General features: G+C 41.0%; 1 protein-coding gene and 1 long non-coding RNA gene across 3 annotated transcripts in view; both read right to left on the reverse strand.

Annotated features, from left to right (window-relative positions):
- Window positions 1-3,730: 3,730 nt before the first annotated feature.
- Window positions 3,731-7,905, reverse strand: LOC129149110 (uncharacterized). The gene is made up of 2 exons (XR_008556060.1): window positions 5,713-7,905; window positions 3,731-3,853 (listed from the first exon to the last, which is right to left on the reverse strand). It is a non-coding gene; the product is annotated as an uncharacterized LOC129149110 (long non-coding RNA).
- Window positions 7,906-8,395: 490 nt separating this feature from the next.
- The window catches only part of GPATCH2L (G-patch domain containing 2 like), a 53,867-nt gene continuing 39,838 nt past the window's right edge, over window positions 8,396-22,424 (reverse strand). For both annotated transcript variants that reach the window (XM_028141337.2, XM_008138807.3), the window contains 2 exons: window positions 17,392-17,486; window positions 8,396-8,782 (listed from right to left, as the gene is read on the reverse strand). In XM_028141337.2, coding sequence (XP_027997138.2) covers window positions 8,610-8,782; window positions 17,392-17,486 — 268 coding nt within the window. In that variant the 3' untranslated portion in view covers window positions 8,396-8,609. The remainder of the gene's footprint in view (window positions 8,783-17,391; window positions 17,487-22,424) is intronic.

Consider the following 22,424-nt stretch of genomic DNA (forward strand, 5'->3'; position numbering starts at 1 on the left):
GATTAAGTGAGATTATTTAAATGAAATTAATATTAAGGCATATAATAATCCCTCGGTAAATACTTGTTGCTGTTATTGGCTCTGAAAAGGGTTCTACTGGTTTCAGGAGTGTGTAGAATATATCTAAGGAACCTCAGAACATCCTGCTTTGGGGCAGCCACCCTTCCCCAAGAGCTCTGTGAGGAAGACTGGCTTAGTGAGCGCTTAACAAATGTCTTTTGAATCAGTGAATAGGGCAATGGCTCTAGTGGACCTTTGTTATTCTTAGCTGTCCAGCATCTGAACTGCCCTCTTATGTTTCATCCATCCCAGTGAAACATTTCAGATAACCTCGTTCCCACTTCCTATAGCTAGGGCATAGGCACATAACTGCTAATTAGATCCACCTATCCCCGATTTTAAATCAGAAACTAGTGATTCAAAGGAGCCAGGGACACACGGGGTCCCTTCTGGTGAGGGTGGGACCCCTGCATGCAGTTCCAGAGGCAACATGTTGTGATGGTAGTGAGGCAGAAAATCAAGTTCCCTTTATTAGTAGTAGAGCTAATTAGTAGTACCTGAAACCCAAGTTCTCTGACAGCTTGGCTGGCATGGCTCAGTGGTCGAGCATCAACCTATGAACCCGGAGGTCATGGTTTGATTCCTGGTCAGGGCACATGCCCGGGTTGTGGGCTCAATCCCCGGTGTGGAGCAAGCAGGAGACAGCCGATCAATTCATTGATGTTTCTCTCTCTCTCTCTCTTTCTCTGAAATCAATTAATATATATATATATATAAAGTTCTCTGACAAAGATCCAACATGGTACTCAAGGTCAAAAAGTGATGAGGAAATGGGTCTGTCTCAGCCCCTAAACTCAAACTAAAATCTTACCAGCAGCAGAAAGTAAATAACTGGAGAGGGCACTAGATGGGGGTAGCCTCCTCACATGCAGAAGTGGCCCCGGCCTCCTGACCAGTCCAAGACCCTGGAAAGGAGAAAGCAGAAGAGGGACCACAGTTCAAGGCAGACTTCATCAACAGCAACTCCACCCACTAGTAAATAGGGTGGTCCTTAGAATCTAATATGATTAGCCATTCTCCCCACCTCAGTGGGCCTGGAGGAGGAGCAGAGAGACGTGAGGGAAGGAGCAGAGACCTTGAGTACTCATCCTAGAAATTTACAATAATTATTAATGAAGGTCAATGTTTTACTCTAAGCCTGTGCTTTAAGTCAGTGCATTAAGGCGGTTTGGTAAAGGAACTCATTAGCACATAGGTGTTAATTGAACTTGTTGGAGGTGAGGACAAACATCTGGGACCTATCAACTAACCTGCCCACTTCTGGAGAGTGACAGAGCAGAGGAGGAGGAGAAAAATCAGGAGAGAGCAGGGTCAGAAAAGAAAGAATTCCAAAAAGGAAATGGTTATCAGTATCAAGCTGAAGTCACTGGCGAACCCAGCAAGAACAAGTTTAGTGGTGATGAGGGGAGTGGCCAGACTTGCCCATCTGCACATTGCTTTAAAAAGCCTGGAGCCTGTCCCCATCCCCATGTAATTGGGCTGATTCAGTTGGGGAATTAGGATTTTTAAAAAATCTCTCCAGACCATACTAATGTGCAGCCAGGGTTAAAAACTACTGCTCCAGTGAATTGAGAACTAAGGGACAGAAAGTGCAAGTGAGGGCAATACTTGAGTGATGGTCAAGGGGTTCAAAGAGTTAAGGAGGGGTATTTTTGTTTGAAGATGGAGTCTGAACATGTCTGAATGCAAAACTGTATGTGCCAGGAGTGAGCATTGTAGCTAGATGGAGCAACAGAGGGACCTAGGGCACTGCAGAAGGGATTTGTCTTGAGCAGGCAGGTGAGGGTGTATGTGAGGGTGTGTACATGGGGACTCCTTCCTAATGCTCTAAGGGGAGGGATGGATGAGCTGCTGAGGTTGAGAGGAGGGGGGAGAAATTTTTTAAATGGCCACAGTTTGCAATAGCGGCTGATAACAGGTGGGGGGCTGCGTGAGATTAAATACTGAGAGCCATTCAAATGTAAGCAAGATTTGGGCGTAGTAGAAGCTTGCAAAGTCATGACCATTTTTCATGGAGAAATACATGGCCCACTGGAAAGAGCAAGCTATAGAATCTCCTCACAGTGAAATGGGTTAAGTCAAAGCCACCATGCCATTCCCAAGTTCTCTGATATTTTCTTTCCTTTTTTCAATTAAAAACATCTGAATGAGAGATCTGCAAGCAAGGGTCAGAACTCACTTCTAGAGAAAAAACATTAATTTTCATAATTTATATCTTAATTTCTTATATTCCCACATCTTGATAAAATCTAGTAAAAACATTTTTTGGCTTAAGGTACTTTTAAATGGTTTTCAAGATAGAAAAGGCAAAGTATAGGGTGCTTTAAAAGACTATAAAAATTGAAATGAGAGGTAAACAGCCTACACATGTATATTAATCATGGTTTTTAATATTCTTTGAATTATGATGTCTTGACATCTTAAGAAACCTTTCTGGCTGGGGAGAGACTGCTCCTCCCAGGGCTAGCCAATTCTTAGAAAGAGCCAAGGATTCAGCCAGCAGACACTTTTGATGTACAAACTTACCAGGGATGATGGAGCCATGCCTCCTCCATCTGACCTGTACACCCCAGGAAGCAAACATCCCAGGGGAGTTATGAGGCAACTAGAGACCACTTTATAGTCCAAAGGACCCCAATTACCCCAACTAGCCACTCCTAAACTGTCCGCCCTCTATGCCTTGCCTTTCTGGCCTACACCTATCATTTGCTCCTGGTCTTCTGCTTCCTATTCCAAATCTGATGTTCGTCCTGGAAACTAGAACATTAAACCTTTCTTTCAATGGCATTGACCTCTCCATGTTCTCACTCAGTCACCTTTATAAACTTTAAAGAAATTATTTCAGAGAGGAAAGGAGAGGAAGAGATGGAAACATCAATGATGAGAATCATTCATCAGCTGCCTCTTGCACACCCCACACTGGGGATCAAGCCCACAATCCGGGCATGTACCCCAACCAGGAATCGATCGTGACCTTCTGGTTCATAGGTCGATGCTCAACCACCGAGCACACCAGCCGGGCAGTCCCCTTTATAAATGAAGAGCCGGGCACAGAACCACATGAGCATCCAAGGCAATGAGACTAGACTACTCCTCCTCCTTAGCTACACATATTCCCCAAGAGAACTCGGGTTCGTAAGCTTTAGTAGCCAATTAGGGCCCAGCCCAATTCATACAAATAAAATCTAAAGGAAAAAAACGGTCATTTCATTTCAAAACTTTAAGATTACAGTACCGTATTCTGAAACACTGAACCCATGAGTCAGACAATCCATATATAACATGCTTTTGTTGTTGGTCCTCAACCCCTGCAAACATACTACTTGAAATGTAAGACAATAGGATGTGAGTATGTGGGATAACTGAAAATTGATTTTTATGTGTTGTGAATACTGGGATTAAGTCCTAGCAAAAGATTACTAACAACTCAACAGGTATTTACTACAAAAGCTATGTCCTCGGGGTGGTTTTTCTTCCAACTTCTTTTCTGTTTGTTTCACATTTGTGAGTCATGCTTTAAAGGCTTCAGCATTGTGACGCTGGAAAACACAACATTTTCCCATGAAACTAAGAGACAATGAACAAGAATCATACAGTCATGAACGGCAGTATCTTACACAAATGTTTTACTGTTAATTGTGAAAAATGACTCTCACTCACAGACTAAAAATTCATGGTTATATTTTAATCCACTTATATTTTAAAACATTGTTTCCATCCATCTAAATTTGGCCTTGATGGCATTTTTCTCCACATTATCCTTTCTCAATATTTCCAGGTGATTTTTCAGGAGCTTGAGGGAAAGGGTATGGGGAAAAAAGACATTAACAGTGGCTGCAAAATACAACACACAAAATATCTCATTACTTTTTAAATCCTCACCTGAGGATCTGTTTTTGTTATTGATTTTAGAGAGGGAGAAAGAAACATTAATTGGTCGCCTCCTGTACATGCCCCAACCAGGGATCGAACCCTCAACCTGGATATGATGTTTTGACATCTTAAGAAACCTTTCTGGCTGGGGAGAGACTGCTCCTCCCAGGGCTAACCAATTCTTAGAAATAGAATTGATTTCTAAAGAGTTTTCGATGCCCTGGCCTGGAATCAAACCCACCACCTTCTGGTGGTACGACACTCAAAAAAACTGCACCACCGGCCAGGGCAACATCTCTTCTTATGGAGAGTAATGTAAGAATACCTCAGAGCTCAGGGGGTTACTAGTATATTAAGTTTTTAATTGGCAAATCATGTGGTTCGCAAACATCAACCTGCACCAGAGTCCCCTGGAGAGCTTGTAAAAGGTTGCTGTTGCCACCGTTTCAGATTTAGTCTAGGGGGACTGAGCGAGCTGATACCATTGGTCCAGGCAGGCTAGCACCACTACCGTAAGCACCTACCCCTCTTCCCCTCGCCTTCTCACTTCGGACCTTGCCAAGTTTGCTCCATGGTGAACAACCTTAGGACATGCCCCATTCTTCAAAACTGTGCTTTAATTTTTTTTTTTATCCCCAAATTTGGCAATTTTACCAAGTGCCTATGTCTATCAGCAGTGGCAGGAAATTTTTTTCTTAGTCAAGTTTGTTTTGCTGGGTTTGGTAAAAACCTTATAATCCATACTTTTGAGCAGTATCACTCATTGTCCTTGGTACTGTTCAATGCTGCTGTCCCCAGGCATTTGACATTCATCTGTTGTGATCTTAACGCAGGCGAAAGCATATCTGGGCCACTTTGTGTTGGTGCTAATAGAGGAACCCACCACTTTCCTCACCTCTTCCCTCTGTACCAGTGTCTGATTGGGTAGGATCCCCTCTTGATTGCTGCCACCATCAGTAACTCCACTGTCAAGACTGGAGTAGGAGATAAGGAAATACTGACAGGTAAAATGGACAGCTGGAGCATTAGCAAAGGAAGCAGCTGACAGCAAGCGAAAACCGCTTCTATCATCCCTTTTGCCATCCCTGAACCATGACACGTCCTGCAAGCCATGCCCCTAACTAGACGACATCCATAGCTGCCTGAGTAAGCCACTCTGCTCTCATCCCAGCCCAGATAGGGCTCACCAGACACAGAATACTGACTATGGCCCCTAATGCTGTTTTTACAAAGCCCAGGAAACAAAACACACATGGCTCAGAAGCACATCAACAGTGCCAGTGCCAGCCTAGCTCCCTTCTCCGAGAGACTTCTGTGATAACTGCCCCTTTACTCTGCAGCATCAGACTCCCACTGCTGTGGTCTCAATTGTGTTTCTGATTCTAAAATGCAAAGACATATCAGATTAATCTACTTGGACTCGTAAAGAATTTCATTCCCTGTTCTAGGTGTGGAGTTTTACTTACCAAAGATGCCATACGCAGCACAGGTTAGATTTATTTAAGCTTTTGGTCATTTTGCTGCTTAACTGTCCTTGTTTGCAGCCTGTTTCACAACCCAGCAAAACAATGCATTTGATTTCTAAAGAATTCAAGTTTAAAAGCACACACCATCAAAGACCATAATCTGTCCCCAAATTTGGCACCATTTAAACTGCTACTAATTTCCTCTTCTGAACAGTTCTTATCAAAAAGCAACACAAGTTGTGATGCAAATGAAGTTGTTCCCTTTAAAATACTGAATCTGAAAAATAATCTTAAATTCATAAGCAAAACTAACTTTTATGAATGACAGTAGTAGATGATGTCTTGACTTTTGCCTATTTGGAAAATACACAGGATTAGGATTCAGACAGGCAGATGTGTAGCCAGTTGGGATAATCCAGAACCCTGAAATAAGTAAGAACATGGAACTCAGCCTGTTATTACTTTCGAGCAGATAAAATACATGTAAGCTCAAGGATTAAACTCAAAGGAATTATTTTTTAACATATTACAAAACCTGATTTTGAAATTATATCTTTTGTTAAAAGATAACAGACTTTTCTTAATTTATGACATTCTATAGTTTGCTATATAAAAAAGATTTAAAATTTAAGGTTCAAAATACACTCGATTCTAAGTTTCCTTTGGAATTGACTCATACAGAAAACCAGCAGAATTATTAATAATTCTGTAAGCAGGCTCACGCAGCAGCTTACAAGAACACAATTTAAAAACTTGTGTTGTAAAGTACTAATGTGTTTAATTGCTATTTTCTTGGGCAATTAATTTTCTTCCCCAATTATTATAGGTAGATATGACATTTTTGGTGATCCTTGTTGAAGGTATTTGAAATATGTAGACAAGCATGCCCAAGAAAGATGATAAACATTCATGGCATACTGTTTCTTTTCTCTCTCTCTCTCTCTCTCTCTCTCTCTCTCTCTCTCTCTCTCTCTCTCTCTCTCTGTGGAGGAAACAGAATGTATTGACGGATAAAAGAACTGCATGCCACAGGGGGACAGCAGGTAGGGGAGCCCAAGTGGGCTACCCCATCACATACTGTTTCAAACACATGGGTCTCAGAGCTACTCAGGTCTATCAACAACAAACAAGAGATTAAAACCCAGGGCAGAGAAAGTCTGAAAGTCTGGGATTTTAATACTGGCTTGATTATGTGTTTTTGAGCAAGTCACTAAACTGTAATTGCTCTTGTCTCTGTAAAATGGCAGCAGTCACCTGCCTTTACATCATAGAGATGTTTAAAATGTAAAGTTGTATATATAAGTTACTTTTAGTTACAGGTAGAAAGAACTGTCAGGCAACATGCCATGAAGAAAAGATTCTACCTGAACTATGGAGGTCTTACTAGGCTATGATCACAGGACCAATCTCTGCATGAGTCACAGAGCTTAGTGCAAAGAAAATGAAATTATGTCCAAGGATTTCCCCCTCAAATCCAAAAAAAGTATGTTAGAAGTGTGTGCCTCGGGACACTGTGGGGACTAGGTAAGAATGCACCTATGACAATAAGACCCACTTTCACTAATTCAGTAGTGCCATACTATATTCAACAGACATTTCACCTTCTCCATGGCTGGGGTCCAGCCTGCAGGGGGCAGTACACTTCCCACCACATGAGAGCAGGGATGCTGTGTTGGCTTCAGCACTGCCCCTCACCCCACAATCTCCATGTACTCTCCCTCCACCCTATTCCTTGTTAGGGACAACTGACATGGTCTCAGTCTTACATAAAGTGCCGCATAAACTTAGCTTAAGTCCCCTCTCCAAATAGACTCACGCCAACCCCTCAGAGGGAATCCCGGAGCCACCAGCGCCAAGGGCTAAAATTTTTCGGGGACACAGTAAAGCAGCCTGCCATCATATTCAGTGTGAGGGAAAGGGGCTCCTGCCCTCAGGGACAGGAAGCTCTGTCCCACTCAGCACCTACTGAAGCATAGAAAAGTTCAGGTGCAAGAGTGGGCATCCCCTAGAACAGTGCCAGAGCAGTGCGCACTTAGAGACCAGTGTCTGCATATTTCAGAGTAAATGTACTAAATTTGTACAAAACAAGAACCCTTCTATTAACCAGGCTCCTGAATGCAAGACACTCTGGGTAATCTTTTCTCTAGAAAGAGTGGCTTCCTCCAGCAGCTCTAGGCAGTCTCTTATTCCTCATCTTGACAAAAGAGCATCAACTTCAGGCATGGATGTGTACATAACTCTACACGCAGCTCAGCTGTCATACACATGGCAAATATAAAGGCATGTCAAAAGACATTTTTCCTCCCCAAAGTATAACCCCAAAAAGCCATTATTATAATAGAGTATGAATATCTGCTGCAGGTTATTGACCTGTAAACTAACAATAAAATCCCGTTTAATATGTAAAGGCTTACACTGCAACATGAAGTATTAAGACACAATCCACTGACTATTCTAAGTTAGCTGTACAGTTAAACCATCTTCATTACCTCAATATCTGTGTGTGTGTGTGTGTGTGTGTGTGTGTATGTGTGTGTGTGTGTGTGTGTGTGAAATGTCCTCTTTCCATAGAACACCAACTTTGGAGATGAGGCAAAGTACAAAGCAGCTGCTGGCGATCCCATGGGCATCTAGAAAGGAGTCCCCAAGTCCATGTTGCTGGTATCGCTTCTGAGGCTCCAAACTGAGACCCTGGTGGATTGGCACTGTGAGTAAAGCAAGGCCAGGCTGAAAGGCAAGCCTTGCCTCCTGCAAGCACAATTCCACACACAGGTCTTAACTCAGTGTTGAAATTTGTCTGGAACTGACTACAAATTTGGAACTTCCTCAAGTGATATTAAAAGCTCTACACAAGAAGTATGCAAAGCAGTTACGAGTTTTTTTTTAAAAAAAGACACACCTGCAAAAAAGCAACAGTTCTGTAACCGGAGCTGTAGGTAACTGCTGAGACAGCAATAGCAATAACAAATATAGCATAAGATGACTTTTTAAAAAAATTCCTGCCCCAATACTTTACTTTTTTAAAAAGACACAGATTTCCACAATATGATTTTCTAAGAGAAAGAGTCCACTGCTTTGTTTGAAGAGGAAGGAGCCAGTCCTAGTGATAAAGACTGGGAATATCAATTGAGATATGCAAGACTATATAACACAAAATCTAATATTTGTTTCACAACACCCGCTGGCTCCTGGTGGGCGAACTACTGCTATCTAGCTGCATCCAGGACTCTTTTCTTGTGGCATCTTAAAAAATGCGGCTGCAGCTGAATCGGCGGCTTTCTCTGGGGCAGAGGTCCTGACCAGCCACTCCGTATTGGGAGATTTCGGGGCCTGTGGCGCTGGTGTGACTGGCTCCATCACATCCACAGGAACTGGTGAGATTGCTACAATAAAAGGAAAAAGGGGAAAAATCCAGGGGAGACAAATTAGAATGAGCAGATACTTCAACCCAAAATATTCTTAATCCTTATATCTTATGCCCTTCTAAACCAAGTGGCCAAATAAGGTTTTTCTTTTTTCTTTACAACGAACTAAAGGCCAGATGTAACGAAGGTAAGTATTTCTCTACCTGAGAAAATGGGTTTAAATGAACAAGTAAGCACATTCAGTAATACAAATCCATAATGTAGTAACTATCACTTCTTAAGCACTTACGTGCTAGGCACTGTATTATGTAAACACTGCATTCATAATCTTATTTGTTGCAAACTCTTAGAAGTAGGTATTGTCATCTCCATTTTCCGGATCAAAAAATGAGCCATACAGAGAGCAGATAAATTTTTCAGGGACAAAACAGAGCTGGTTAAGTAGTAAGATTCAAACTCAGATAGTGGACGCCAAGCCCTATGTTCCTTCTGTCACACCCGATGACAATGTCACCAATAAACAGTGTAATAAGGAAAATGGTAGAAAATCACACAATCAGGCCCAGTTTTTCAACAAGAACACAAAACACATTCTAGACAGAATAATAATTGCTTATGCAGGGCTGTCCTGTATATTTTAGGACACTTACCATTCTGACCCCATCTACTGAATGCCAAAAGTACTCCCTCCCTGGGACAAGTAAACACTGTCTTCACATTTCCAAATGCCCCCAAGCAGAGTAGTTAAACCACCCTCACAGCCACTGTGCCAATGGTGAATATACACTAACAAAAAGCAAAATGTAGAAAGCTCCATTTTTACCCTACCACTCAGTAACTCCACTCCTGGAATGTAACCTAGAACAGTAATTTTCAAATTGTGGTCACAAGATCAATTTAGTGGGTCATGACCAGTACTTTTTCTTCTTAATGAAAAGGAATAAAAAATATCAGATTGTCCCCAAGGATTTATATACATACTAGAGGCCCGATGCACAAAATTTGTGCAAGGGGCTTGGCCCTCGCAGCCCCGGATTCGTCCAGAAGGTCATTCAGTTGTCTGGTCTAATTAGCATATTATGCTTTTATTTTATATATATAGATAGATAGATATATAGATAGATATAGATATAGATATATAGATATAGATATAGATATATATAGATAGATAGATATGCCCACATATATACTCAAACATGAATTTCTTACAGGGAGTTATTGTAAAAATAATCGTGCAAGCTATTACTCTATGGCACATGTACAAGGGTTTCTTGAGGGCAGTGGTTTTCAAATGTTTTAGAACCTCAGATCACATCAGCAAGAAATACATTTGAAATCACAACACAAATCAATCCAATCTCTCTTTCTCTCTCTCATGTTCACACACACACTCACTCACTCATTTAACTAAAATTTCACAAAGCTATATTTACCATTACTCTATGGTCATTAACCAGTGCAAAACCTTACCCTAGAAAAACTTTTTCTTTGCTATATGGTTTTTATTATGGCAAAATATACATAAAATAAAATTTATCATTTTAATAATTTTTAAGCATACAGTTCAGTGGCATTAAGTACATTTACATTATTTGACAACCATCACCACCATCCATCTCCAGAACTTTTTCATCATCCTAAATGAAAACTCTCCATTTTCCCCTCCCCAGCCTGACAACTACCATTCTACTTCCTGTTCCCATAAATTGACTGACTATTCTAGGTACCTCACATAACTGGAATTATATATTTGTCCTTTTGTGTCTGGCTTATTTCACTTAGCATAATGTCTTCATCCATGCTGTAGCACGTATCAGAATTTCATTCTGAATCAGGAAGGCCCTCAGGCTGAATAGTATTCCATTGTATACAGAATATACCACATTTTGCTTATGTATTCATCCAGCAATGAACATCTGAGTTGTTTCCACCTTTTGGTTATTGTGAGTGATGCTGCTAGAACACGAGTGTATAAACAGCTATCTGTTTGAATACTTTCAATTCTTTCAGGTATATACGCAGAAGCAGAATTGCTAGATCGTATAGTAGTTTTAGGTTTAGATTTTTTAACAGTACAGAGGTCTTTTATTTTTTTGCACTTGTCACGCCATGAGTTCACAGGGGATGGGTCCCAGCAGCTCAGGCTCCTTTCCACTGGTTCTGACAAAGTGCTTCTCTGGGTGGAGCAGGCTGACGCTTCAGCTGAACCCAGGAACCTTTCACTTTGGCTTCCTTCTTTTTCTGATCATTTTCCTCCACACGTTTCAGGAAGCTGTCTCAGCTCTTCGAGTGCTTTATATGCTCAATATGTACATTCATCCTCTGGGCAAGAATCTTGCCCTTGTTTGTTTACAACAATGCCCACCGCAGGCTGGCTAACTGTAGACTCCTCCAGTTTTGCCATGGTAACATTTGTGGGGCATTCCTTTTTGAACAGTGCCCATTCCTCTGATGTCTGCAGTATCACCTTTCTTGTAGATTCACATGTATGGGGCCAGAGGAACAGCTCCATGTTTTCTGAAAGGCCTAGAGAACATATAGCAGGTGCCTCTCCTCTTCCCTTTTGCGTTAGTCATTTTAATGAATTATTGGAAGACTAGTAACCCGGTGCATGGATTAGCACACATTGAAAGGCAATTAATTAGAAGGTGGCTCGCAGGGTGGGACTGGGAGAGAAGGGCCAGACATGCCCTGGAGCCAACCTCCCACGGTCCCTCCCCGGCATCTGCAGACTGAGCAGGGTCCCTCCGGCAGGTGGAGTCCCTCAGCCTGGCTTGCAGGGATCGGGATGAAACCGGCTCTCTGACATCCCCCGAGGGGCCCTGGAGTGCCAGAGGGCACTCTACAAAGTTGCTGTCGTACAGGGTGTGGAACACAAACGCAAGTGTGCAGTAAACCAGATTCAGGCTGACAGTGCCCCAGCAACAACATAACCCAGGGCCAAAGGTGGAATCGCACGGCCCCACGAGGATTCGGGTTCCCTCCTCTCTGGTTTCAGGGTGCATCACCCAAGAACCGCCGCTGCCAAGTCACTGCAGCTCAGCAGCTCCTGCACTGAGTGTCTGCCCCCTGGTGGTCAGTGCATGTCATAGTGACCAGTCGGACACAGCCTTTTATATACACTAAGTGGCCAGATTATTATGATCTCTGAACACATAATAATCTGGCCACTCGGTGTGTGTGTGTGTGTGTGTGTGTATATTAGAGGCCCGGTGCATGAATTCGTGCATGGATGGGGTCCGGCCAGCCTGGCCAGGTAGAGGGGACATGGGAGGTTGGCCGGCCTGCCTACTGGTCGAACTCCTGGTTGAGGGGACAATTTGCATATTAGCCTTTTATTATATATGTTATACACTGAGTGACCAGATTATTATGCATTCAGAGATCATGATAATCTGGCCACTCAGTGTATATAGATGGTAGTTCTGGCCAAAAAAGTTATGTTTAGATTTTTGAGGAACCACCATATTGTTTTCCCTAGCGGCTGCACTATTTTACATTCCCATCAGTAATCACAAAGGTTCCAATCTCTCCATATCCTTCCCAACACTTGCTGTTCCTGTTTGTTTTTTATATAGCCATCCTAAGGAGTATGAAGTGGCCCAGAAAAAAACTCTTGCACGTGTTCTCTCACAGAGAGGAGGGAGATTTGTACACCAAAGGCTCTGCTCTGTTTTTCATAATAGCATAAAATGGATACAATTCAAATGTCCATCAAGAATGTTTAGCTGAAACCGGTTTGGCTCAGTAGATAGAGCGTCGGCCTGCAGACTGAGAGGTCCCGGGTTCGATTCCGGTCAAGGGCATGTACCTTGGTTGCGGGCACATCCCCAGTAGGGGTTGTGCGGGAGGCAGCTGATCGATGTTTCTCTATCATCGGTGTTTCTAACTCTCTATCCCTCTCTCTTCCTCTCTTTAAAAAGTCAATAAAATATAAAAAAAAAAAAAAAGAATGTTTAATTGTAGTATATTCATCCTATTCATATAATAGAACACCATATATATGGCAGGATGAAACATGAATGAATCTCAAGAACATAACTGGGTAAAACTTGTAACTTATAAAATATGACATTCTATTTAAAAAAGATTTAAAAACACTCAAAACTAGATAATATACTATTTAGGGATACATATGTCTTAAAACTATTTTAAAAATCAAAGAATGATTAAGTGATTAATAAAAAATAAATATCAGGATGATGGTTACCTCTGAGGAGAGTAGAAAAAAAGATTTTAAAGGTGATGTTCTTTTTCTTAAAGTCGATGGTGGGTACGTGGATATTTGCTATATCATTTTTCTTTACTCCTTATATATCTTCTATAAATGTTCTTTTATAGCCATTCAATATTTACTAAAAAAATTTTTAAACTTTAAAAACCATTTAAACTTTAAAAAGGCATAGTGGGCAATAAAAATCTGCCCTATGGCTCCCAAGACAAGAGTGAACCTAAAACAAAACTACTGAATCCAATCACTGGATTAGCATAATATTGAGAATAACTATTTTGACTAATAGAGTCTGTTCACATATTCATACAACAAATATCTAGTGTTACTGTTCTATGTGCTGAGTATTATTTTAGTGGCTGGGGGTACAGCAGCAGCAAAACAGATAAAAATGCCTGCCCTTGCACCTGCACCTCCTGCATTGCTGGCCCAATATTCGGAATCTGATGTAACTAACAGGTTAACTGTTGATTACCCTTCTGACTAATGCTCCAAGGACACTCATCCTATCCTAGAGAGACAAAAGTCAGAACAGGCTTTGGGATGGCAAAATAGTCAGGGCTCTGAATACAACATCTTGTCATCCTGTTCTCCTTTACATGCTTACTTTGTGAAGGAATGGGATTTGTACACCAAAGGCTCTGCTCTGCCATTCTGATGAAGAAAATCATCTCGAGGAAATGAAGTCTGGTTTTTATCTGAGTTCTTTGTTTTTTACTAGAGGCCTGGTGCACAAAATTCATGCATGGGGTGGGGGGAGTTGGGGTGGTGGTGGAGAGGGGTGTCCCTCAGCCCAGCCTGCACCCTCTCGCAATACGGGACCGCTGGCTCCTAACCTGCCTGCCTGATCACCCCTAACCACTCTGCCTGCCTGTCTGATTGCCCCTAACCCCTCTGCATGCCTACCTGATCGCCCCCAACCGCCTCTGCCTGCCTGCCTGATTGCCCCTAACTGCCTCTGCCCCGGCCCCCCCCCCACTGCGGCTTAGTCCGGAAGGACGTCTGGAAGGTTGTTCAGCTGTCCGGTCTAATTAGCATATTACACTTTTATTAATATAGACAGCTACTTAATCTCAAGTTTTAGAGAAAATAACCCATTTTTTCTTTTCCAGTTATATTCTCTCTTTTTTTGTTTGTTAATCCTTACCCGAGGGTATTTTTCCATTGATTTATTTTTTAGAGAAAGTAGAAGGGAGGGGGAGAGACAGAGAGAGAAACATCAATGGAAGAGATGCAAATCAATTGGTTGCCTCCCATAGGCGCCCCGACCAGAGTCGGGGATTGAGCCTGCAACAGAGGTACATGCCCTTGACTGGAATTGAACCTGGGACCCTTTCTATCTGCTGAGCCAAACTGACTAGGGCTCAGTTACATTCTTTAAGAAAATATACAGCAAATTCACTTTGTCATGAGGTAATGACATGTTGGGCATTTCTGTTCTGGTGTTCTGGGTGTTACAAGCATGTTTATACGGTCACTCACTCAGATCCACGGTGGCACTGTGCACCATGCACCTGTGGTTATAAAGCCATCAAGAGAAAGGGAGTGGACGTTAAAAGAAGAAAATAAAAGTGCCACACTTTCAAGAAGGATCTACTCAATGATCCTATGAAAAGGTCCTTCTCCTTGGCCTTTTGTTAATACTAGTACAAAAAGGCAAGGCACGCTAGTCCTTTCTGCTCTGCACCTCTCTAGCCTTATTAATATCTTTAAATTCAGTCAATTTCAACTCAAAACTTTCCACCAGTGGGGGAGGAGAAAGGGGGAAAGATTTGTGGCTGCATGTTTAAGAAAGAAGCTGAATTCATCACAGTGACAGGGGAGAGTGTTGGCAGAGATCTGAGCTATTTATTCTTTTAGGAAAATCCTATAAAGAATGACACAAGGAAGCCTCTATCTGCAGTCTTGTTCATCACACTGGTGAAGAATCCGATAACAGATGTATGCAGCAGCGTGATTTAGTGCCAGGAGCTGGCCCCTGATGTGTATTAATACAGCGGCAAAGCGGAACGCACCTCTCTTCATCAGTCATTTCTATAAAAGAGGTGGAATCCGAGATGGCCCAATGTTAGGCAGAGCAAGCCCATTTGTTCTACTGACTGATGGTGCGGGCTCGGGCTATGTCCTTCACCTCCATGGGGCACTCAGGTTGTGGATAGAAAAAAAAAGAAAACGTTCAGTGAAGCAAGCCTTAGTCAACAAGTGAGGGGAGGAGTTTGGATCTGTGAGGGAAATGTTTAATGCTCAAATCTTGTTTAATACTTCCCAGAAAATTTCCCAATTTGAATATAGAATAAGGATTTTAAACTCTTCTCAACAGTTCTCTTATAAACAATTAAAAGCAAAAAACAGAAGCTGGACATTAAAGAGAAAAAAAGAACAAAAAGGTAAAAGAGGGGAGACTGTGCTTCCAATACCACAGACTGGATGAGGACCTGGGTTTTGAGCAGAGTCATAACTTGGAACCAATCCTATCCTATAGAAGACCTAAGAGTGCAGCTCTAGAGTCATAGGGAAACCAGTCTGACCTTGGCTCTGCAATGTACCAACCACGTGACCTTGGGGAACTGATTAACCTCTCTAGGGCTCAAATATCTCATGTGTACTGGGAATAAAAACAGCATCCACCTTATACAGTTGTTGCAAACATTAAGTGAGATAATGTATGCAAAGGGTTTAGCTTAGGACATGGCTATGTGGAAATCACTTAAAAAATTTACTATAGTCATTAGACCTGTGATTAAGATTATCCATTATCATGACAATCTTAGTCTTAACCATTATCAAGCAGTCTTCTCAAACAGAAGCTGCAGGTTTGGCTCAGTGGATAAAGCCTTGGCCTGTGGACCGAAGGATCCTAGGTTCGATTCTAGTCAAGGGCACGAACCTTGGTTACAGGCTCCTCCCCAGCCAGGGCCCTGGTCAGGCCTCGGGCAAGAGGCAACCAATTGATGTGTTTCTCTCACATCCATGTTTCTGTCTTTCCCTCTCTTCCATTCTCTCTAAAAGATCAATGGAAAAATATCCTCGGGTGAAGATTAACAACCACAAAACAAAACAAAAACATCAAACAGAAGCTTGAAGAGGTCAATTTCAGAGCATGCTGAAATTTACTAAGTAAAGGTAGGGGAAAGACTTCCCCATCTGTCCGAGGTCTACTCTCTATTCAACTATTAATTGCTCTGCTCTCTGTATAATATACATAAATACATACTTTATTATAATATATAGTCTTTTCTGAAGAAAATAAAATAATTTATGATATACTCAATTTCCACAAAACAAATTCATTATCATCAAGAAAAGAACTGTAGGTGGTTACGAGAGAAGGGAACTGGGGATATGTGAAAGAGGGGAGGAAGCCAACTGTATGGTGATAGATAATAACTAGACTTTTTGGGGGTGGACACTTTATATTGTATATAGATGTCGAATTATAATGTTGTACACCTGAAACTTACATAATAAAAAGACAGAAAGAAAAACAAAAGAAGTGTAGGTATTTCTGATAGGTCCTACAACCAGATATGATCTTTTTATTCAGAGTAATTCATCCTAAACTGTATTGAAATAACCTAAAGGACTGTCTATGATTACTAATTACATTTAACTATTTTCTCTTAACTCCAAAGAAAAAGATCTATAGACATCCAATATTCTTGCTGATATAAATAACTATCCCCCTTTGTTTTCATTTAAGAATAACATAGATGTAGTTAGTGTATAAATCATAAATGTATGTAGTTCAGTGAATCTTTATATATGAATATACTCATGTAATCCCCACCTAGTTCATGATACAGAACATTTCCGGCATCCAAGAGATTTTTTATGTCCTCTCCTGGTCACCAGTGATAACCACTATTTTGGTTTCTAACAACTAGTTTTGTTCAGAAAATTAAAAGTTTTTAACTTGAAAAGCTGTTTTAAACTAGGAATTCCATGATAGGTAAAATATTAGCACTCTACTATACATAAAAACAGTGAGAATGTACTGTACTGTATACTAAATTAAAAAGTAAATCAACCCATGTGGCTCCTTGCCTACTGACTAAACTGCCACCCTACTGAGATTTTCATTAACAAAGATCTAATTTCTTATCTGTAATAGAAAAAAAAGTGCAGATGACTGAAGATTATTTTTAGTGAAATATAGGGATTCAAACTCAAGAAACCCATGTGACACAGTGAAAAAACAGACTTCAGGGTCAGACAGAACTAGGTTTAAATTCTTAAAATATGTGTAACCTTGGGAAATTACTTCTTACATTCTCTGTTTTCCCACATAAAATGGGAATAAAATGACCTACCTTTTCATAAAAGTTAGGTGGAAAGGTATATAAAACACATAATTCAGTGTCAGGTGCTCAACATATAATAACTAGGGTATAATTACCTGCATTTGGGCTAGAGAGAGATGCTGTGGCCACAGGCTTCCGTTTCCTCTTGATGTCACGTGAGCATGGGGGTCCCAAGTGTAGGCTTGCCTGTCTGCAGAGGTAACAAGGAAAACATACTGTTTCAACTTTATAATTCTCATTGTTTAAGACACTATGTTCAGCCCAGATAAAATCCTTGACCCAATATAGATATACTAACAAAATCAGCAGCATCTTTTGCCATCAAGTGTCAGTACAAGATCATTCACAATTAATCACAATTCACTCTACTCACAAAATACACCCATTCTGAACTTTTTACCTGATTAGCAAAATAGCAGACATTCAAGATTAATTTCAGTAAATATGTGTTTCATTACATGCTGATTTTTGTACATTTTTCATAAAAACCATAAACCTCAATTGTTCTAAACTCGCTAATGAAATACCTACTCCCAAGTGGTAACATATTGAAAAGTTTAATGCTGCATGAACACAGATATTTGCATAGAATTATAATAAGAAGTTTAACGCTTCTATCACTATACATTCGCATTTTAATAATGTCTGCATAGCAGTTTCTGTGATTTTTAAAAATATAAATTATGTGCTAATAATATGTTCCCTTTCCAAATGTTCAGCTTACTTTAAAAACAAAACAGTGAGAGCTTCAACATTAGAAAAGCAAAAGATTCTCTGAAAGACAATGGGCTATTTTAGATCCCCACTTCCTCCTTCCTCTCAAACTAAATGGATATGATGTGATTCAGACCAAGCTGAGTCTCATCTTTACACAAAGCTTTCCTTGAGCATTCAAGGCCTTACCTACCATGAGTTATTATTTAACTGCTGTACATATATCTTGTTTCCCTAATGAGGCTTAATCTTCTTGAGAGCAGGGACCATATTTGTATTTCTTTCATAATTTTCCGATGTTCTACCAACCTCAGCAGAAGGCACACAACTGATCCCCATTAAATATCTGTTGACTAGAACTGATATGAATGAATAAAAGTTCTAAAAACCAATAGCCAATTGTACATTTAAAATGGTAAATTTTGTTATGCATATTTTATCACAATTTTTTAAAAATAGCCAGAATACGTAACATATAAAAAGAAATCCAGTAAAATTATACCAGATGAACTCCTAATTCGTAGTCCTAGCTGGGGATCAAGTCTCATGGCTTGGTAGACTTGAAACTGAACTCTCAGTCAAATCTCTGAGTTAGCAAGGTACCAAGACAACTGAATGGACAAATTTTCCTGTGGGGGGCAGGTGCCGATCTGGCAACTTTCACAGTTTAAAAGTACATATATGTATGTGCTCTCCCTTCCTCCCTCCCTCCCTTCTTCTCTCCCTCTTTCTCTTTCTCACATGCTCTTTTCTCCAAATAGCAAAAGCTTAAGACCATACAATTTATAAGCAAGAAAAGATAAAAATTTGACTGAAATCATAAGAAGTTTTTTAGAATGCAAGGAACACAAAAATTGGCAAAGATTTACACCAGAAAGCCTGTGGTTTGGCAAAGTTCATCCAAATTACTTTTTATTGATCATCTCGTCTATATGGGAAAAAGAGTTAACTTTAAGTATTCCATGAGTAGTTAATTCCAAAATTCCAACATGAAATGTGTGAATGTAAGTGTGTAAAGAAGAGAAAACAACTCATCTTTCATACCTTACGTAAGTCCCGGGAATAAGTCTCAATCAGCGTGCTGATTTAATAAGAAAGACACATGACAGAATGCCAAAAGTAGACAGGACTTTAGTCTAAATGTAGAGATGGTATGGTAATATCCTTTTGAAGCCAGACAAAGGCAGAAAAGAAATTGACGCTATAAAATTTGTTTCTCCTCAAAACAGAAATTACAGAATAGTTTCCATCTTTTCTACAAACAAGGTAGTTTAGTAAATTCAGACCCAAACAAACTGTCCAGGCACTTCGTTCTAATTCAATCCTGCTTCTCCTAACGTACTTCAGAAAGAGAAACAAGTCAAAGGATAACAGTTCATATTCCTGCACTTTCTTCTTTACCGGAAGCTCATTCAAGAACTCTCCAAAACTTCTTAGATTAAATGTAACACCATTTCTTCAAACTAAATACTGTTATTAGACATCAGGACAGTGGTACTTTTGAGATGTGGGGTGTGGGGAAGAGGGTCAGTGGCTAGGAGCTTCTGGGGTTCTTTCTGGTAATGTTCTGTTTCTGGATGCTGAAAATTCATCAAGTATATATTTCTCTATAAACTTCTCTATATGTACATTGTCCTTCAATTAATTAAAAAACATTGCTTCTTCAAGATCAATGTTTATAAAATGCTGGGTTTTAGGAAATAGATGCAAAATGAAAAGCCTAAGAAAGGCTCATCATTTTCACAGCTTTGCATGTTTGATATATGTCAGTAAGATGGTTAAGGGCACCTATTATCTAGTATATCACCACTCCTTATGGCCTTGGTCAGTATCATTTATCTCACTTTTTCAAGGAATGACACATTTTGGAGTAAAAAGATAAAACTATTTATGAACCAATGTTTAAATTTTTGACCATTTAAATAGAAATACTGTGGTTTTAAAAGATACTTATTTAAGTAAAATGAAAATAAGTATTACTTACCTGCAACTATGCACATAGGTTAATAAACTGCACTACATTCTGCAATGTCTTTTGGGGACTGCTGTGAACAGAAAGGCTCAGGTGGTCCTTATGATGCCCTGCCCCTCTGGGCCACGGTTTTTGGATCCCCATTCTTCCCTGCTCATTGATGGTACGGGCTTCAGGGTTAATTGTACTACATTAAATGCCCCCGCAACTGCTAAGCCCTCAGCTTGTTACTTTTCTCTGCAGTAAATGTTCTACTTCTACCACCTCATTCCTAGTTAAGTTCTGGGGAGGGAGGAAGAGAAACAGTCAAATTACTTGTTTTGGGTTTTAAGTGGACACTAGTAATGGGAAAATCTACTTTTCCCTGTGACGGCTCTGTCTGCTTGGGAAAAACCTTAGAGAACTAAGAAGGAAGAGAAGCCAGAGCAAGCCTGGAGAAAGCAAGGAGGAAGCTGGGTGCTTCAGCAAGAGGATTTAAAGGAGACAGGACATGGAACCCGCCAAGCTGCAGAGCACATTCAGAACACAGGACAGCCCTGGTCAGGAATAATGAATAATCTATGTGAGGCTGGAACCTGAGCATGGGGCAGGTAACTGCTGCAGCCTCAGCTTCCTATTCAAGAGGTAGTTTCCATTTTTTGTTTATCCCAAAATAGCTGCATATCAGTCAATTGCAGACATAAAGAATCAAGAATGAGAAGGAAAAAATACATTGATCTACCCATTTCATTTTGTAATATTTAACCACCTTGGCTTCTTTTATTTTTAACTAGTGGCCTGGTGCATGAAATTCGTGCACGAGAAGGGGGGGAGGGGTTTCCCTCAGCCCAGCCTGCACCCTCTCCAATCGGACATCCCTCTTGCAATCTGGGACCACTGGCTCCTAACTGCTCACCTGCCTGCCTGCCTGATCATCCCTAACTGGCCTCCCCTGCCGGCCTAATCTCACCCCCAACTGCTCTCCCTTGCTGGTCTGATCTCACCCCCAACTGCCTCTGCCTTCCTGATAACCCCTAACTGCCCTCCCCTGCTGGCCTGGTTGCCCCCAAATGCCCTCCCCGGCTGCATGATCTCATCCAGTCTCTGTTTCTCTTTGTTTTTCTCAGCAGTCCTCCAGGCCTCCCTGCCTACCTCCCTGTCTCCCTCTTCCTCTTTCCCGGCTGGGAGGGGGTGGGGCCAGTGGGGGCCGCTCCACACTCTGCCTGCCCTCCCTTCTATCCAGGCCTCTTCAGGCACAGTCTGTTTTGTTTCCTCATTCTGAGAGAGGCTCCAAGAGTGAGCTGGGAGGGAGGTAAAGAAAGGGAGAAAAAGCTGTGAGCTGGTGGGCACTGTGTGTGTCTGTGCGTGTGCGAGGTTGTGAGTGAGCGTGAGTGCCGGCCGCCTCTCCCATCCCCATCTCTACTGCCACAAGTCCCCACCCACCAGAGCCTGCTGCGCAAGCAGCCTGGGCGTTAGATCGAGCCTCCAATCATTGTGGATGTGACGGACCCAGGGTTTTTATATATTAGGATGTGTTGTTTCTTTAATTTGTGTTATTTTACTCTGACAGTATCACTGTCTACTCACAAGATATAAACTGAAAAGGGCAATGAACAAGTGAGATATCACAAAGGACACAGAAAAAGAACCTGAGATTCCCCTTCTAAACACACAGAGCCCCCTCCCTATAGGTAGAAAGGGCAGATGATTTAACTAGATTTTTTAAAACTTTTTTTCAAGAGCAGTGTACAGTTGTTTGTGTGTTGCAAAATGAGGTACTATATGTGAGGAGAGGGGACCTTTCAATTATGTAGGGGGTGAAAAAAGCTAGATATAAATTAAGCTAAAATGTCTACCAAATTCTTAAAACTTCCTTCTCAACTGAAGCAGCAAATGTTTATCAGAATGATGTAAGATTTTAAAAAATACACAACCCCCACCATACTAGGGTGGGAGAAGAATCAGTAATATGTTTATTTTCAAATTTCTTCTCAAGTACTAGTAATACCAATAAGTTTATACCCATTGTGGAAATTACTGAGTTAAAAAATATACCAAATTTCCAAAGCTAATAAGCTAATCAATAAAAGAGATCTAAATATTTAACTTAAAGAATAACAAGATGATTAAAATTAATGTAAATTTAGACAAAAATACTCAATATATAAGCAATTAACCTACAGAAAAGACAGGCTAGGCTTGTTCTGTTTCATCTGATGGAGCCTCAGTATTCCTCAGCCCTACTTCTTCACAGCATGAAGCCAGGTCAGTACTTCCCCTAAAAGCATCATGTTCAGCAGCATCCACCCAAAAGAATGTATGGGGGAATGAGCATTAAAAGCAACAAATACATGCCCTCACTGGTTTGGCTCAGTGGATGGAGCGTCGGCCTGTGGACTCAAGGGTCCCAGGTTCGATTCCGGTCAAGGGCATGTACCTTGGTTGCGGGCACATACCCAGTGG

This window comes from Eptesicus fuscus, chromosome 5, assembly GCF_027574615.1.
Source record: "Eptesicus fuscus isolate TK198812 chromosome 5, DD_ASM_mEF_20220401, whole genome shotgun sequence".
Taxonomy (NCBI): Eukaryota; Metazoa; Chordata; class Mammalia; order Chiroptera; family Vespertilionidae; genus Eptesicus; species Eptesicus fuscus.